The 19,672-nt window shown below is 41.2% G+C and overlaps 1 protein-coding gene across 3 annotated transcripts in view; it reads left to right on the forward strand.

Moving 5' to 3' along the window:
* The window catches only part of LOC122557325 (ubiquitin carboxyl-terminal hydrolase 12-B), a 66,540-nt gene that overhangs the window by 12,932 nt on the left and 33,936 nt on the right, over nucleotides 1–19,672 (forward strand). For all 3 annotated transcript variants that reach the window (XM_043704909.1, XM_043704907.1, XM_043704908.1), the window contains exons 2-5: nucleotides 13,879–13,959; nucleotides 15,049–15,262; nucleotides 17,027–17,253; nucleotides 17,728–17,804. In XM_043704909.1, the coding sequence (XP_043560844.1) occupies nucleotides 13,879–13,959; nucleotides 15,049–15,262; nucleotides 17,027–17,253; nucleotides 17,728–17,804 (599 nt within the window). The remainder of the gene's footprint in view (nucleotides 1–13,878; nucleotides 13,960–15,048; nucleotides 15,263–17,026; nucleotides 17,254–17,727; nucleotides 17,805–19,672) is intronic.

The raw sequence follows: 19,672 nt of genomic DNA on the forward strand, positions 1-19,672 counted from the left end.
CCGGGGGTGGAGGTTGGGTCGGTGGGGGGTGTAGATCTGACAAGGGAGTGGCGGAGGGAGTGGTCTGTACGGAAGGCTGGTAGGGGAGGGGAGGGAAATATATCCTTGGTGCTGGGGTCTGTTTGGAGGTGGCGGAAGTGACGGTGGATGATGCGCTGTACATGGAGATTGGTGGGGTGGTAGGTGAGGGCCAGTGGGGTTCTGTCCTGGTGGGGTTTGGAGGGGCGGGGCTCAAGGGCGGAGGAGCGGGAAGTGGAAGAGATGCGGTGGAGGGCATTGTCGACTACGTCTGGTGGGAAATTGCGGTCCTTGAAGAAGGAGGCCATCTGGGTTGTACGGTTTTGGAACTAGTCCTCCTGGGAGCAAATGCGGCGGAGCCGAAGGAATTGGGAATATGGGATGGCGTTTTTACAGGGGGCAGGGTGGGAGGAGGTGTAGTCTAGGTAGCTGTGGGAGTCGGTCGGTTTATTGTTCAAGTAATACTGTATTTGGATGTAGACCACTTCAGTGTCTTCAGAGTTAAGTACTGTTTAACCAACAATGAACATACCCACGTCTGACTGTATGTTGGATTGATTGATTTTTTTTATCGTCACGTGTACTGAAGTACAGTGAAAAGCTTTGTTTATGAGCAGTATAGGCAGATCATTGTATGCAAAGATGTACAGAACAAAAGATTTAGAGGGGTACAGGTAACATTGCACAGGGTGTACAACAGAGGTCTGTGTTAGCCAAATCAGCATTATTTTAAGCGAGATCGCCCATTCAGTAGTCTAATAACTACCACAAGAAAGCTGTCCCTGAACCTGCTGGTGCGTGTGTTCAGGCTTCTGTATCTTCTGCCTGATGGAAGAGATTGAAGGAGATCAGTATGAGGTGCAAAGGGTCTTTGATGTTGGCAGCCTTTCCGCAGCAGCGTGTCATCTAAATGGAGTCTGTGGGTGGAAGGTTGGCTTCTGTGATGGCCAAGGCTGTGCACACCACCCTCTGTAGTTTTGTATGATCCTGGGCAGAGCAGTTATATAGGAGAAAGTGAGGGCTGCAGATGCTGGAGATCAGAGCTGAAAATGTGTTGCTGGAAAAGCGCAGCATGTCAGGCAGCATCCAAGGAACAGGAGAATCGACGTTTCGGGCATAAGTCTCCCGAAACGTCGATTCTCCTGTTCCTTGGATGGTGCCTGACCTGCTGCGCTTTTCCAGCAACACATTTTCAGAGCAGTTATGCACCCAGACAGCATCTGTAGAGGTTGGTTAAGGATCCTTCTGGACATGCTGAGTTTCCTGAGCTGCCTGAGGAAGAAGAGGCATTGTTATGCACCCTTGACTGTCTCATCTACGTGGGAAGTTCAGGATGGGTTGACTGTTATTGTTACTCTGAGGAACTTGACCCTCTCCACCCTCTCAACCTCAGTTCCCTTGACGGAGACGTGTTCTCCTTCTTTCTTATGAAAGTCAAAGATTACTTCTTCAGTTTTGTCGATGTTGACCGGCCTCTATCTCCCTTCTGTACTTGACTCATCGTTGTTAGATATCCGTCCCACTATGGTGGTGTCATCAGTGAACTTGTTTATGGCATTCATTTGGAATTTTGCAACACACTCATGGGTGTACAGGGAGTACAGTAGGGGGCTGAGGATGCATCCTTGGGAGGCTCCAATATTGAGTGTTATTGTGAAGGAGGTGCAGTCACCCATCTTCACTGATTGCAATCTGTGGAGGGAGGGTCATTGAGCAGCTGAAGACAGTTGGGCCTTGTGTATTATTTTCAAGAATTTCCATAGTGATGTCCAAGGCCAGATGTGATTTTCTTCAACAATCACAGCTAGGTTCCTTTTTTGATATGGATAGCTATAATTAGCTTGAGAAATTTCCACTGATACCCTTTGCTTTCAATTTTGCCAAGGCTGCTTCCTGTCACACTTGGTCAAATGTTGCCATTGTGCCAGTGAAATCTTTCACTCCTCATCTCTGGAACTCCACCATCTTGTCTGTGTTTGGAGCAAGGCTATAATAAAGATGGAGCTGAGTGACCCTAGCTGAACCCAGACTGGGTATCAGTGAAAACTCATTGCTGTGTAAGTGGTGCTTGATAGTACTGGCAATGGCAACCTCAATCACAGGATTGACAGTAAACTGTTAGGGCAGAAATTGTCTGAGTAATATGTCCTACTCTTTACAGATATGATACATATGGCTGACTTTCCATATTGTCAGATGGATGCCAGTATTCTAGTTGTACTGAAACAGCTAAACCAGGGACATGGCTTGTTCTGGAGTACAGATTTTCACTGCTCCAGTTGATAATATGATTCGGTTGATGTTGTCAGAGTCCATAAATTTTGCAGTATCTTGACTCTTAAACTGCCGTTTCATGTCATATGGAGTGACTTGTGATTTGAATTGATTGGAGACTTACAGCTACGCTAAGGATCTCAGGAGGAGCCTGAGATGAATCATCTGATTGAAGATGGCTGCAAGTGCTTCAGCCTTTTCTTTTTTACTGATGTGCCGACCCCATCCTTGAGGATGGGAATGTCTGTTGATTTGCGTCCGCTGATTTATTTGTTTGATTGTCCATCAATATTCATGAGTAGATGTGACAGTGTTACAGAATTTTTGTCTAATCTGTTGGTCATGCAGTTGCTTGGCTGAAATACATGCTGCTTGCACTGTTTAGCACCTGTTCAGTCCCATGTTGTCACCTCATCTTTGGATATTCCTGACATGTTCTACAGCATTTTTGAATGAGGATTTATTTCATGACTTGATAGTAATATGAGAGATATGAAATGAGAGTGAGAAATATGTTGCACTTTTCTGAAAGGATGAGCAAGGTAATGGGGTAAAGCTGGTGGGGATAGCTGAATTGCTCTAACACAGGGTTATCGTAAAGCATTGTCAGTGATTCACTGGATGTTTCTGCAGCCGTTCCTTCAATGTCGCTGGGCCCAAGACCTCCCTAATAACATATAGCAAATGGACTACAATTCAAGAAGGCAGCTTGCCACTATTTATTCAAGGGGAACTCTGTGCAATAAATTCTTTTCCAGCCAGTGATATCCTCAATAAAGAAACTGAACAAAAAAAAAGGAGATCAATCATCCCATTGAGTTTGCTGTGCCATTCAGTGAGATTGTAGCTGATCTAAAAATCCTACATAATTAAGTGTATCCTTGAATACACTTAATTATGTAGTCTCTGCAGCTCTCTGATTCAAAGAATTCCCCATTCATTAACCTCGAAGACTAGATATTCCTCTTCACTTCTGTCTTACATTTCTATTATAAGAGACTATCTCTCTTTCCTAGCCTCTCCCACATTGGGAAGCAACTTCTCTGCATCCACTGTATCAAGCCACCAAAGCACATCTTCTCATAAGAAAATCTTTCCAAGCCCAGGATCAATATAGTGCACCTTCCCTGGATTGCCTCTGTTGCCATTATATCTTTCCTTAGATAAAGGGACCAAAACTGTTCACTGTATTTTAGGTATGACCTAACTATATATATCCCTTATATAGTTTCAGCAGGACTTCATTATTTTGGACTCCATTCCCTTTGAATCAAAGGCCAAATCCCCTTTTTTTTTAGAAATTGAATCAGTCTGAACTTTGGAGCACAGACAGCCTCACACAGGGCACCTCACACCTTCAGTACATTCTCTTGGCCAACATGGCACCTATTGTTAAAGTTCACTTGAGAATGTAACTTTTAAAAAAAGTTCTGGGATTTACATATGAAAGAACTGAAATCAACATGGTCATTCTAAAAGATGAGAGACTTAACAAACAATCCAGGTCTTTTTCAATATATAATTTCAGTTACTAAACTAAACTTTTTGCTGTAAATTCTGTGTCTTACAATCTTGTATTTCACGACCACCTGATAAAGGAGCAGTGCTCCAAAAGCTAGTGCTTCCAAATAAACCTGTTGGACTATAGCCTGGTGTTGCGTGATTTTTAATGAGATAATTAAAGGTTTTATCAATGTACAAGAGGTGACATCTCAGTTTATGCAGTGCACTTTAGGTAGGAGGTCCCGCTTCGAATCTCTGTGTTTTAAGCAGAGGTCAAGTGTATTTTTGACAACAGAAAAGAACCTTGAATGAAATAATTCCTGTGTGTGTGTGTGTCTGTGTCTGTGTCTGTGTCTGAGAGAGAGAGTGTGTGTCTGTGTCCGTGGCTGTGTGTGAGAGAGAGGGTGTATATATTTGAAAGAGGAGTCAAGTCTGCTATGGAGTGAATGTACTCCATCAGACCTAGACTGCATCTAGCATGAAGATCTCCAATAGGTGTCATATCCCATAATATTGTGAGGCAATGTTCATGACAGCAGGAAGGATTCCTGCCTCATTAGCTTGGACCAAAAGAATATCACTCTCCAAAATGAGATTTGTGCAGTGAATCTGTGCCTGAATCCAACTGCTGTAGCTGCGTGCATTTTCGAACAGTAGGTGGAAATTGTAAAGTTTTCCGACCTGGAATCAGGCAGGGTTATTCTCTTTGTCCTGTTTTAAGAACAAAGAACATGACAGCACTGGAACAGGCCATTTGGCCCATCAAGACTGTTCCGAAACATGATGCCTTTCCAAATTTAAAAATTTGCTGCCTATTGTTGTCTGTATCCCTCTATTCCTACCTATTCGTATATCTGTCAAGATGCCTTTTAAATGCTTACTATTATATCCACCTCTGCCACCTTCTCTGGCAGTGCATTCCAGGCACTCACCATCCACTGTTAAAACAAACTGCCCCCTCAGCTCCTTTAAACTCCACCGCCCCTTTTTTTTAATCTTAAATCTATGTCCTTTGGTAATTGACATTTCTAGCATGGGAAAAAGGGTCTGACTACCCATTCTATTTATTCTTCTTCTAATTTTGTAAATTTTTATCAGGTTGCTCCTCATCCTTTGTTCAAGTGAAAACAAACCAAGTTTGTCCTCCTATTCTCTTGTCCTCATTGTTAATACCCTCCAAACCAGGCAATATCCTGGTAAATCATTTCTGTACCTTTTTCCAAAGCCTCCAAATCCTTCTGGTAATGTAGCGATCAGAACTGTACAGAGTATTCCAAATGTAGCCTGACTAAAGTTCTATACTAGTGCAGTTTGACTTGCCAATTTGTATACTCTGTGCCCTGACTGATGAAGGCAAACATGCCATATGCTGTCTTGACCACTTTTTCCACTTATGTTGCCACTTTCAGGGATCTGTGGACCTGTATACTTAGACCCCTCTGTTTGTTGATGCTATTAAGGGTTCTGTAATTTACTATATACTTCCCTCCTGCATTAGATCTTCCAAAATGCATCCCTTACAGCACGGTGGCTCAGCGGTCACCACTGCTGCCTCGCAGCACCAGGGACCAAGGTTTGATTCAGCCTTGGGCGACCGTCTGTGTGGAGTTTGCACATTTTCCCCATTTCTGCGTGGGTTTCCTCCAGGTGCTCCGGTTTCCTCCCACAGTCCAAGGATGTGCAGGTCAGGTGAATTGGCCATGCTAAATTGCCCATAGTGTTAGATGCATTAATCAGAGGGTAATGGGTCTGGGTGGGTGTTTTAAAAAATTCAGGTCAGGTTCGTAGGAGAGTAGTCTGACACAGAACAAACGACCAAGAGGCGAGTCTGCTAGAATATGGGCATTTTATTCCCCGCATCGTCGCCACAACCAGGTCCAAACAACGGGTCTGGCTTATACTCACTCTACATGTTACCAAAACTGGGAGCCGTCAGTTCTCGTAGAGCGGTTGCCAACAACCCACGCTCGGCGGTTAAACGTAACCCCGGAGCAGACTCACCGAACTGGAGACTTTTCCAGCTGATATACTCTTTTCCAGATATAAACATTCATGTGAACAGCAGAGCAAGGCTAAAAAACACATTCCATTCTGGTTACATACAGATAAGAAGATTCACACGGGACTAAGCAACACCTCCATTCCGGTTAGATTCACACATGTATTGGGACATAATTTTTAACCGTTTCACCACATTCCACTGCTTGGAATTTTACACCACAGTGGGTTACTCTTCAGAGGGTCAGTGTGGACTTGGGCTGAAGGACCTGTTTCCACACTGTAGGGAATCTAATCTAATCTTAACTCAATCTGCTATTACTCCATTCAAAACTCTTGTCGATGTATATCCTGCTGTATTCTGTGGCAATCCTCCCTGTCCACAGCTCCTCCAAACTTTGTGTCATCTCCAAACTTACTAATCAAGCCAATTTAATTTTCCTCCAAATTAATTATATCTATTACAAGCAACAAGGATCCCAGCACTGATCCTTGTGGAACATCTCTGGTCACAGATCTCCAATCTGCAAAGCACCCTTTCACCTACTCTATGACTCTTGTATCCATCTTACCAGATCACCACAGATCCCTTTTGAGATTTCACCTTTTGTATCAGCCTTCCATTAAGGAACTTGTCAAAGGCCTTGCTAAAGTCCATATTGACAACATCTACTACACTGACATCATCAATCATCTTTGTCACGTCCTTAAAAAGCTCTTAGCAAATTTGAGAGTCATGACCTTTCCTGCACAAGGCCATGCTATCTACCCCTAGTAAGTCTGTATTTTTCAATGTGAATAAATCCTATCCCTAAGAATCATCATTTATATAAATGATTTGGATGTGAAAATAGGATGTATAGTTAGTAAGTTTGCAGATGACACCAAAATTGGAGGTGTAGTGGACAGCAAAGGTTACCTCAGTACAACAGGATCTTGATCAACATGCAATATTCCAAAAGTGGCTGAACCAATGTCCTGTACAGCTGCAACATGACCTCCCCACTCCTGTACTCGATACTCTGACCAATAAAGGAAAGCATACCAAATGCTGCCTTCACTATCCTATCTACCTGTGGCTTCACTTTTAATGAACCTGCACTCCAAGGTCTCTTTGTTCAGCAACACTCCCCAGGACCTTACCATTAAGTGTATAAGTCCTGCTAAGATTCGCTTTTCCAAAATGCAGCACCTCACATTTATCTGAATTAAACTCCATCTGCCACTTCTCAGCCCATTGGCCCATCTGATCAAGATCCCGTTGTAGTCTGAGGTGGCCTTCTTTGCTGTCCACTACACTTCAGTTGTGGTGTCTATCTGCAAACTTGCTAGCTATGCCTCTTATGTTCACATCCAAATCATTCATATAAATGACAAAAACTAGTAGACCCAGCACTGATCCATGTGGCACTCCACTGGTCACAGGCCTCCAGTCTGAAAAATAGGCCTCCAGTCTGAAAAACAACCCTCCACCACCACCTTCTACCTTTTGAGCCAGTTGAGGGGTGACATAATAGAGGTTTATAAAATCATGAGGGGCATAGATGGGATGGATAGACAAAGTCTTTTTCCCTGCGGTGGGTAAGTCCAGAATTAGAGGGCATAGGTTTAGTGTGAGAGGGGAAAAATGTAAGAGACCACATTTTCATGCAGAAAGTGGTACGTGTATGGAATGAGCTGCCAGAGGAAGTATGGAGGTTCGTACAATTGCAACATTTAAAAGGCATTTGGATGGATCTATGAATAGGAAGCATTTGGAGCGATATGGACCGGGTGCTGACAGGCGGAACTAGACTGGGATATCTGGTCGGCATGGACTGTTTCCGTGCTGTACATCTCTATGACTCTAAATGGGGAGGTAATTAGTAGTATTATCGCTAGACTATTAATCCAGAGACCCAGGTCATGTTCTGGGGACCCGGGTTCGAATCCCATCACATGAGATGGTGGAATTTGAATTCAACAAAAATCTGGAATTAAGAGTCTAATGATGATGCCTATGAACCCATTGTTGATTGTTGGAAAAATCCACCTGGTTCACTAATGTCCTTCAGGGAAAGAAACTGCAATTCTTACCTGGTCTGGCCGACATGTGAGTTGAGACCCACAGCAATGTAGTTGAGTCGTAACTGCCCTCTGGGCAATTAGGGATGGACAATAAAAGCTGGCCTATCCAGCAATGGCCTCACCCCATGAGCGAATAAAAATAAAAATGGCCCAGTGGCCTGAGGAGTGGTAGATAGAGTTTAATTTAGATAAATGCAAAGCGCTGCATTTTGGAAAAGCAGGACTTAATGGTAAGGTCCTGGGAAGTGTTGCTGAACAAAGAGACCTTGGAGTGCAGGTTCATAGTTCCTTGAAAGTAGTCGCAGGTAGATAGGATAGTGAAGAAAGTGTTTGGTATGGTTTCCTTTATTGTTCAGAGTATTAAGTACACGAGTTGGGAGGTCATGTTGCGGCTGTATAGGACATTGGTTAGGCTACTTTTGGAATATTGCGTGCATTTCTGTTCTCCTTCCTATTGGAAAGATGTTGTGAAACTGGAAAGGGTTCAGAAAAGATTTACAAGGATGTTGCCAGGGTTAGAGGATTTGAACTATAAAGAGAGGCTGAGTATGTCGGGGCTGTTTTCCTGGAACATCGGAGGCTGAGGGGTGACCTTATAGAGGTTTATAAAATTATGAGGGGCATGGATAGGATAAATAGACACAAGGTCTTTTTCCCTGGGTTTGTGGAGTCTAGAACGAGAGAGCATAGATTTAGGGTGAGAGGAGAGAGATATAAAAGAGACCTAAGGGGCAAATTTTTCTCAGAGAGGGTGGTAAGTTTATGGAATGCCCTGCCAGAAGAAATGGTGGAGGCTGGTATAATTACAGCATTTAAAAGACATCTGGATGGGTATATGAAAAGGAAAGGTTTAGAGGGATGTGGGCCAAGTGCTGGCAAATGGGACGAGATTAGGTTAGGATACATGGTTGGCAGACAAGTTGGACTGAAGGGTCATTTTCCATGCTGTACATGTCTGTGACTCTAAGCATCTTCGCCAATACTTTTCCCTACCACTGATATCTGGCTCACCACCATGTAATTTCCTGATTATTCCTGTTGCCCTTCTTAAACAAAGGAACAATTTTGACTATTCTCCAGTTCTTTGGGTTGTCTCCTATGCCTGAAGAAGTTACAAAAATTTCACACAAGATCACTACAATTTCTTCACCCACCTCCCTTAGCATTCTGGAATAGATCCTATCAGGTCCTGGCGGGTTTATCTACCTGAATACTTTTCAAAACACCCAATGCCACCTTTTCTATGTTGACATTCCCTAGAATATCAACATACCCCTCCTGAGACTCAACATCTACCATGTCCTTTTCCTTTGAACACTGATGCAAAGTATTTGTTAAGGACCTCACTCACTTCCTCCAGCTCCACGCATAAATCCCCATCATTGTCCTTGAGTTGACCTACCCTTTGCCTAGCTACCCTCCTGCTCCTTATAAATGTGATGTGGAGGTGCCGACTTTGGACTGGGGTCAGAAGTCTCACAACACCGGGTTATAGTCCAACAGATTTATTTGAATCTGAGCGCTACTGCTTCATCAGATGAAGTGAAGAGAAGTACATAGGCACAGAATCATTACTCAGAGAGATCAAAAGATCATACAAATGGTGTGAGTGGAGTGTCGACAGGCTGAATAACAAGTCTCTGCAGGTGATCACAAATTTCAGACGGTGTAAGTAAAGTATCAACAGCTGAATAGCATGTGAAGGGATGACCTATGATCTGTTTAACTAAGGCAGAAAGATAATTACGAACAATTAAAAATAAGATGGTGCTGGAGGTATGCTGATCATGTTATTCCAGCCATTTGGTGTAAAAGTCACATGCCGAGAGTCTAACCAAAGTAACAAGTAATCCAAAACTCCTCAAACTAATTAAGATAGAGAGATCATAACAGGGCAGGATGTCAAAACAGGGTAGTAAGGAAGATTTCACAAATATAGAACAGTGTGGCAGGGTTACATGTAGCACAACATGAACCCAAGGTCACTGACTTGGCTGCTGCTGCTTTCCTTTGAAAGGGCTTCCCTCAACAGTATACCTTTTTTGACAGGGCAGTGGCCACAGGAGACACCTGTCCTGCCACACTCATGCTTACTCCTCTTCCTGGTGGTCACCCAACACTTTTCTATCTGTGTAGCCCTTACAGGTGCTGTGATCTTGAATGTGCTATCCACAACATTTTCAGCCTCAGGAACTGATTACACAACCTAATCCACTAGTCACCAAATGCAGGTCCCTCACTCCTTTCTATTCCAAGCAGACCATAAAAATGTAGAATATTTTATCTCTCTCCAGACGCTACTTATTCAGTCTGCAAACTGGTTCCTGAACAGCCAAGCCTATGTCCATGATTCTTTTCTCAGTTTTGGTGACTGAACCAACCTCTCACAGAATCCTCGAGGAGAAAGTGAGGTCTGCAGATGCTGGAGATCAAAGTTGAAACTTTATTGCTGGAACAGCACAGCAGGTCAGGCAGCATCCAGGGAACAGGAGATTCGACGTTTCGGGCACAGGCCCTTCTTCAGGAAACAAAGAAGAAGGGCCTGTGCCCAAAACGTCGAATCTCCTGTTCCCTGGATGCTGCCTGACCTGCTGTGCTGTTCCAGCAATAAAGTTTCAACTCTCACAGAATCCTCCTTGGTCATTTCTCACCAGTGCCTCTGTTTGGATGCTCTTTTTCCTGATGAGCAGCAGGTCCTCTGCAATCCCCTTCTCTTTTTCATGGTGACTTCTTCCTTAGTCAGTTCTTACGAGCACCCTCTGTCTTGTTCATGTGCTGACTGGAGCCACTTACTGAGTCCATTGGGAAAGATGTGGGCATTAAGTGGGTGACGATCACCGGTAGTGCATCATTCAGGACAAAGTCTCCTTGTATGTGAATAAAGTTGCCACTTTACAGACTGATGAGCTTGGAGAAGTGGTAGTCTAGTGCTTTTACTACTGGACCCAGATAACATTCTGGGGACCTAAGTTCAATCTCACCATGGTTCACTTACGTCTCTTAGAGAAGGTAACTGCAAATTTTACCTGGTTTAGCCTACATGTGACTCCAGACCAACAGCAATGTGGTTGACTTTTAGAACAATTACCCTTTGGACAATTAGGGATTGTCAATAAATGCAGACCTAGTCAACAATGCCCAGAACCCCCAACGAAATTTTTTAAAACGGGAAAATGGATATATAGTCTTTGATCAGAAGATTTCCATATAGAATTCTGTTGGCTATATATGCTTGTTTGATCTCCAAAACATTGATTTATTAAAGAAAAACATGGACGTTCATTAACATAATTTATTCTGTCACTGTAATCCAGTGATCCTAATTATTAACAGTGGAATCATGAAAGGCAGTCCTTAAAACAATCCTATATTTCCACTAAATTAAATGGTACTAGACCTGAGGTATTGCCAATGTGAAAAATGGCAAGTTGGGTGGTTTGTCAATTTAGATGGTAGTAAATCATATTGTTCCTTATTAATAGCTTACTGAAAGCAACAATATTAAATAATATTTATATTTCTTTTAGGACATTTCAATGTAATTTGAAATGACTGATGTGAAGAGTTTCTTTTAATTGAGCATGGCACGAAATATCTATTGCTTTAAAAATTAGTGTGGTTAAATACTCAGTGAATGTTTGTTTTATACTGCAAAGAGATACAAGGAGTTTGAGCCTCAGTGAGCTACTTATTGTTTAAGTATTAAACCATTAAAAGTGATTTTGAAACCAGACCTAGATATTAGTTTCTTTTAACTAAAAGGAATTTGCATCCAAATACAGAAGGGATTTTCAGTTCTTGCCTGAAGTCTTCATTTACTCCGTAGTGCGTAGTTATGCCTGAGCTGCTTGGGGATCATCTGGAATGAAAGCTCCCAATAGTTGCTGCTGAATAGACCTATAAAATGCACATATCTTTTGATGTGGTATGCAATGGCAGAACCCTCATCATCTTTAGGAACATTTATTGATTTTGCAGTGTTTCAGCTCAAGTATTAGCAGCATTAGCAACTTTTGAAAACAGGTCCTTTTGGTGTGTGTATATTTGCAATGTTTGAAAACAGCTGTACTGCATAAAGAAGGAGGACGCTATTTCTGTTGAGTAGTTTTTTATGCACTTTAGCATGAAAGTTGTAACAAAATAAAACTAAGTAATTTTTATTCCCTTTTTCATTTATTTCCCATTTTAAGTAGTAATCACATTTTTGTTTTGTAAGCATCTTTTAGACTACTTCACTACAACCAGGATAGTGAAAAAGCTTTGGGCCTTTATTGCCCAAGGAAGCATCTTCTTTCAATTCTTATCAACACTGTTTGTGGACAGAAGTAGAGCTTGAAAACCAAGATGATGGATTAAAGCTGCTGCTCTCACTCTAACACAGTGTATTGATATATAAATTTATATATCACATCATTTATATATCCACCTGTGGTATTCTGTTCCTACTGCACACTACCGCAACATACATGCTTGCCTACACACAAACGCACCTACACAATAGAGGAGGTGCTGTCTGATTCACTGTGGCAATGGAGGAGGTCAGGGCCCATTTCAATTCCCCTTCCCACTCCCTCTCCAACATGTCTATCCTTGGCCTCCTCCATTGCCACGGTGAATCAGATCGCAAATTGGAGGAACAACACCTTATGTTTTGCCTGAGCAGCCTACAGCCTGGAGGTCTTAACATTGAGTTCTCCAATTTCAGATAAACTTCCTATCCATTCCCCAACTCCCTCTCCAGCCCCACCTCCTCCCCTTCCATTCCTACTACCGACTCTTCCTTTCGGTTACCAACCGGATTCATTCCTCCCATCGACCAACCAGGTCGTACCCACAATCTATATTCATCTATCACTACCTCGCCATTCTGACTCTCCCTCCACCCTCCCTTTATCTGCAGCTCGCCCTAACCCCCCCCCCCCCTTTCCTGAAGCAGGGTTATATATGAAATGTTGACTCTCTCCACCACCTGATGTTGCCTGGCTCGCTGTGTTCCTCCAGCCTCCTGCTTGTCTACTACAAAATATTCAAAGCTATTTAACAGCTGGGCTTCATTGCTGCAATTAATCGATCTCCAAATCCTTGAATTTAGTCATCAGCAAGAGGCTGGAAGCTGAGATTTATATTGCCATTGAGTAATTTGTAATTAATAATACCAGTATAACCTTGGAATTAGCCTTGCATTCTGACTTGTCACTGTATTTGAGTGGAAGTGAGGCATCTCACTGGTTTTAAACTCAAAGTAAAGGCATTTCCTTTTGGTATTTGATGTCAGCGTGGCTTGCTGCATAGGTACATCCTGACATTGAGTTGACTTTGCATGAGCACATGCATTTCCCCATGACCTGTCCTACCTGCCTAGCTTCCTTTCCACCTATCCGCTCCACCCTCCTCTCTGACCTATCACCTCCATCCCCATCCCAATTCACCTATTGTACTCTATGCTACTTTCTCCCCACACCCACCCCCCTCATTTATCTCTCCACTCTGCAGGCACCCTGCCTCTATTCCTGATGAAGGGCTTTTGCCCGAAACGTCGATTTTCCTGCTCCTCGGATGCTGCCTGACCTGCTGTGCTTTTCCAGCACCACTCTAATCTCAACTCTGGTTTCCAGCATCTGCAGTCCTCACTTTCACCAAATACGTTTTAAGCTTTTGTGACTGCTCTGCGCTTAAATGGCCTACACCTAATTGTTGTGTGCAGTACAGTTGCCTCAATAGATCCACCATACATTGCAGGGGTAATGGAATTTTTAAAACTTCTCCTGTCTCACATTTCATGCTTGTAAATTGTCCCTGGAAGTTGCCCTGTTACTCTTGTCTAAATTTGACATTTTCAATATAAAACTACTGCACTTGCTACAGCAAGAACATGACTGTATCCTTTGATGTGAATAGAAAGCTTTTTAAATATAAAACGATCTCAACTAGTTTCTGAAATAGCGTGAATCTTTTACTAAAACATAAATTCCTTTGGTGATTCTCTTGACCATCTCTCCTTTGTCTTTCTGATTTTAGGGCGCCAATGCATCTGCTTTGGAGAAAGAGATTGGGCCGGAACAGTTTCCAGTAAATGAACATTACTTTGGCTTGGTCAATGTAAGTTACTGCTCATGTCTTCTGAATCAGTCTTCAAACTAGCATTCCCTTTAGCCATTTCAAAAATGAGTTCGTCCTATTTTTAATCATTTTTTTCTTTTCAAATTGTTGAAATTATATTGGATCAGGTGATGCCTACTTCATAACAGTGGAAGCAAACAATAGTAAAAATTCCAAATAGGGAAATACAAATGCATAATTCTGACAAGTTTGGAAATCCCTTTCCAATTGAAGATATAACATCCATACTTAGAAGTTGTAACATGGAAATTTAGTGATCTGTTCACCCAGTTTTAGCCCCTTTTAAAATACTAATCCTAGTTCCAAGTGAGCATACTTTCATGCATCTGTCTTGATCAGAGCTTTTCGCAAAGTAACTGATCTAATTACACGTGTGGAGGAGGAGTAGATATAACATCCAGTTCTGCATAGCCGGCAATGAAGAGCATAGAGATTGGAAAAATAAAACAAACAAGAGAAAAGCAAATGCATCTGAACCTGAAACTTTGTTATTCATCAACTCTTCAAGAAGTCTTCGAAATCTGTTGTAAGATTGTAGTAATCTAGAACCTTTTTGGACAATATTCTAGAAATAAGGAACCACACCCTACTGGAATTGTCTAGATTAAGCCAAAATTAATACATAATTTCCTCTTACATTGATTATTCATCTTGTTTGAATTTGTCAAGCCCATCGGGTCCAAATACTCTGAATGCAGGCACAGGTTTTTCAAACTGGCCTCATGAACCTGAAATATTCTTTAATCATGATAGGTATAATTTAAGTTTAATAGCAAACTTTTAGAAACATCAATAGCTTGTGTAAAAAATGTAAAGTGAAACTAATATCTCAGCATTGTTTCCTGCATGTTTTGGCAATTGTGATTAAAGATGTTTCTTTCGATTTTAAAAATATGTATATTTGTTCACGTGCTGCTGAATTCTTTCAGGCTTACTGACTTGAATTCAGTAGGATGAATCAGCTGATTTAATATAATCTGAAAGCGTCACTCATGAGCAGTGAGAAAAAAATGACATTACTTCCATATTCCTTACTATACGTTTTTGATTGTTTTTTAACTTTGCTAGTTTGGCAATACATGCTATTGCAATTCAGTTTTGCAAGCACTTTACTTCTGTCGGCCATTTCGGGAAAAGGTTTTGGCGTACAAGGTGCAGCCCAGGAAGAAGGAAAATCTACTCACATGCCTATCTGACCTCTTTAATAGTATAGCAACGCAGAAAAAGAAAGTTGGTGTGATACCACCTAAGAAATTCATTTCAAGGTTAAGAAAAGAAAATGGTAATGCAGACATTTTCTACTTTTTGTAATGCATGATCGATGTTAAAGCTAAATGTTAACGTTATTACAGTTCAAAACTGGAAGCATGTTGAATTGATGTGCAGTGGAAATAATTGTAGGAATATTTTGCTCAAATTGTTGAACTGTGGAGTCAAAATCCTGTTTGTTTTTAAAACCTGCACTAACATCGATTGTACTGTCCCTTGAATGCCTTTAATTTCATCATTTTAAATCTTTGAATATTGAAGCAGTTTTTGAATTAAAGTGCGGCCTACTTTAATACCATAATTAAGTGATTATAAGTTAGGTTGGATAGAAAGAACTGCTAACAAAACAGAAGTTTAATATTATGGGGCAAAAGACATGCTTTTGAAGATTTTGGATTTAAGAGCTTAAGAATGTTAGACGTATGAGCAGAAGTAGGCCATTGCTGCTCTCAAGTTGGAAAAAAAATGGATTAATCCTCCTCGTTACACATTACAAGATCTAAAATAATCTGGTCGTGAGTAGGTTCTGCAATATACTATAAGAAGCAGTCCCTGATATACTCTACAAATTTGTCTCCAATGGTACCCTTGCATATCTGATTATCCAGTCACGATGCAGATTAAAATCACCCATGATAATTGTCATCTTTATATGTCTCTGTTACATCCCAGTTTATACAGTTTATCCAACCGTGAATCAACTCTTTGAGGACCTATAGATGACTTGTACCAGTAATGTTTCCTCTTGCTGTTCGTTACTTGCACTCGATTCCGGATCACAATTCATTACACCTGACAAAGCAACCCCAACTCATTTTCCTTTTTGCCCTGAATACCCTTGAATATTAAGATTCCAGTCTTAGCTTTGTGACCATGTCTCTACAATAAATTTAAAGTTGTAGCCATTTATTTCGACTTATGCATCAACTCATTAATCTTATTACAAATACTGCATGGATTTAGATAAAGAATCTAAAACTTTGACTTTTTAACCATCATTACTTACTCATTCTAAATTCTGCTGCACTCTTGTGCGTATATTTTCAACCCTTTCTTGCCACACTTGGATTAATGTTTGCCTCTTCACTATCTTGCACCTCTGCTCTTTTGTTTCATTTTGATTTTTTAAATATATTTACCTTCACTTGAACCATCTTCCCTGCCAATTTAAAGCCCTTTCCAAAGCCCTAATATATGAACAGGACACTGCTCCCAACATGACTCAAATGAAGACCATCCCAATGGAACCACGCTGTCTTTCCTCAGTACTGATACAAGTGTGCCACGAATCAGAACCTGTTTTTCCCACATGAATGTTTGAGCCATGCATTTCCATTTCTATTTTAGTTAATCCGTGCCTCGCGCAGAAGTTGGTTAAACCTTTTCAGCAGAATAATTGTTCAAGTAGATGCATTGATAAAATTTATAATGAACTATGAATTTTGCTTCTGATGGTACAAAGTGCTCTTTGATAAAATGAATATGACAGTAATAGCAATATTGCAATTTAAATCCAAAAAACAGATTTCCATAGTTTACTTATGTTCTCTCTTTTCAATATGATGTGGTACTGCAACACCCATCTCTTTGTAAACTGTTGACCCAAAGAATAAGTTTAGATGGCTCCTTGTTTTGTTGGGGGATGATGGGAATTACTTTTATCCTTTTTTTGAGATAAAAGGGAAGATTCGTGGTGATATAATTGAGGAAATCAGTGTTGATCAAAATGTAATTCAAGTCTGATCAGTTACTGACACCCTCTTTTTGATGTTTCCAGAACTGTTTGATAATTATATGCAACAAGATGCACACGAGTTTCTGAACTACCTTTTAAACACAATTGCTGACCTATTACAAGAGGAAAAGAAACAAGAGAAACAGAATGGCAAACTGCAAAATGGCAATGTGGAAAATGAGGAAAGTGATAAAACAGAACCAACCTGGGTGCATGAAATATTTCAAGGAACACTAACAAATGAAACAAGGTGTCTTAATTGCGAAACTGTGAGTTTCAAAGGAAAGTGTTGAAATCTATAATGAGTGTGTGCTGAAATTGCTAACAGTGCTGGACAAGTAGAGCCTTAAATTCACCATTTTGTTACCAAAACAATCCCATAATTGTGCTGCTGTTCTTGCTGCCAAATCTGCTGTAATTTTTTTGGGTATTTGCAACTTTATGGATTTGACTTGATCTGGTGCAGCTCTGTAGAACCACACATTAGTGAAAGTCGCCAGAGGTGAAATGAATAATCCATTACAGATGGATGACTGGTATTGGACATGTTCTGATGTAGTGCTGCATCAGATATTGCCTTTATCCTTTTAACCTTTTGTAGGTTTCCCTTTGCATTTCCTCTGGATCACCTTCCTACCCTTTCACCCCCTCTCCATTGTCAAAGGAAGTACAGTACAAAAATAATCATGAAATAATTCTAACTAATATTTTGACGTTAAGTGTTGTGTTTTCTTTCTCTACAGGTTAGTAGTAAAGATGAAGATTTTTTGGATCTTTCAGTTGACGTAGAACAAAATACTTCAATAACTCATTGTTTAAGGTAGGTTAGTGTGTAAAGGTTTTTACGCACATAAGTATTATTGGAGGTTAATTATGTGCATCTTAATGTACATTCCTAGTAAAAGGCTAGAGATATGAAAGGATTATTTGCAGATTTCTGAAAGGTATCTTATCTCTGGTCCTAAAATGATGATTAGTTTCTCAAATTTTGATATTGCAAACTGCAGATCAATCTATGCATACTAAAACTGGACAACTCCAATCCTGGTTCAGTTTGAATTTGAGTGTGGACATCTCCAAACTTCGACTGGGACTGCCATAGTGTTAAAGGTTTAGATGGAGAGGAATTTCTTAAGTGTGTACAAGACAATTTTCTGATTCAGTATGTGGATGTAACTACTAGAGAAGGTGCAAAACTTGACCTACTCTTGGGAAATAAGGCAGGGCAGGTGACTGAGGTGTCGGGGGAGCATTTTGGGGCCAGCGACCATAATTCTATTTGTTTTAAAATAGTGATGGAAAAGGATAGACCAGATCTAAAAGTTGAAGTTCTAAATTGGAGAAAGGCCAATTTTGACGGTATTAGGCAAGAACTTTCGAAAGCTGATTGGGAGCAGATGTTCGCAGGTAAAGGGACGGCTGGAAAATGGGAAGCCTTCAGAAATGAGATAACAAGAATCCAGAGAAAGTATATTCCTGTCAGGGTGAAAGGGAAGGCTGGTAGGTATAGGGAATGCTGGATGACTAAAGAAATTGAGGGTTTGGTTAAGAAAAAGAAGGAAGCATATGTCAGGTATAAACAGGATAGATAGAGTGAATCCTTAGAAGAGTATAAAGGAAGTAGGAGTATATTTAAGAGGGAAATCAGGAGGGCAAAACGGGGACATGAGATAGCTTTGGCAAATAGAATTAAGGAGAATCCAAAGGGTTTTTACAAATATATTAAGGACAAAAGGGTAACGAGGGAGAGAATAGGTCCCCTCAAAGATCAGCAAGGCGGCCTTTGTGTGGAGCCACAGAAAATGGGGAGATAATAAATGAATATTTTGCATCAGTATTTACTATGGAAAAGGATATGGAAGATATAGACTGCAGGGAAATAGATGGTGACATCTTGCAAAATGTCCAGATTGCAGAGGAGGAATTGCTGGATGTCTTGAAATGGTTAAAGGTGGATAAATCCCCAGGACCTGATTAGGTGTACGCGAGAACTCTGTGTGAAGCTCGAGAAGTGATTGCTGGGCCTCTTGCTGAAATATTTGTATCATCGATAGTCACAGGTGAGGTGCTGGAAGACTGGAGGTTGGCAAACGTGGTGCCACTGTTTAAGAAGGGTGAGCCTGACCTCAGTGGTAGGCAAGTTGTTGGAGGGAATCCTGAGGAGGGACAGGATGTACGTGTATTTGGAAAGGCAAGGACTGATTAGGGATAGTCAACATGGCTTTGTGCGTGGGAAATCATGTCTCACAAACTTGAGGTCGGTGCTGGGTCCTCTACTTTTTGTCATTTACATAAGTGGTTTAGATGCGAGCATAAGAGGTACAGTTTGTAAATTTGCAGATGACACCAAAATTGGAGGTGTAATGGACAGCGAAGAGGGTTACCTCAGATTACAACAGGATCTGGTCCAGATGGGCGAATGGGCCGAGAAGTGGCAGATGGAGATTATTTCAGATAAATGCGAGGTGCTGCATTTTGGGAAAGCAAATCTTAGCAGGACTTATACACTTAATGGTAAGGTTCTGGATTAGTGTTGCTGGAAGAGCACAGTAGTTCAGGCAGCAACCAAGGAGCTTCGAAATCAACGTTTCGGGCAAAAGCCCTTCATCAGGAATAAAGGCAGTGAGTCTGGAGCAGGGAGAGATAAGCTAGAGGAGGGTGGGGGTGGGGAGAAAGTAGCATAGAGTA

This window comes from Chiloscyllium plagiosum, chromosome 15, assembly GCF_004010195.1.
Source record: "Chiloscyllium plagiosum isolate BGI_BamShark_2017 chromosome 15, ASM401019v2, whole genome shotgun sequence".
Lineage (NCBI taxonomy): Eukaryota > Metazoa > Chordata > Chondrichthyes > Orectolobiformes > Hemiscylliidae > Chiloscyllium > Chiloscyllium plagiosum.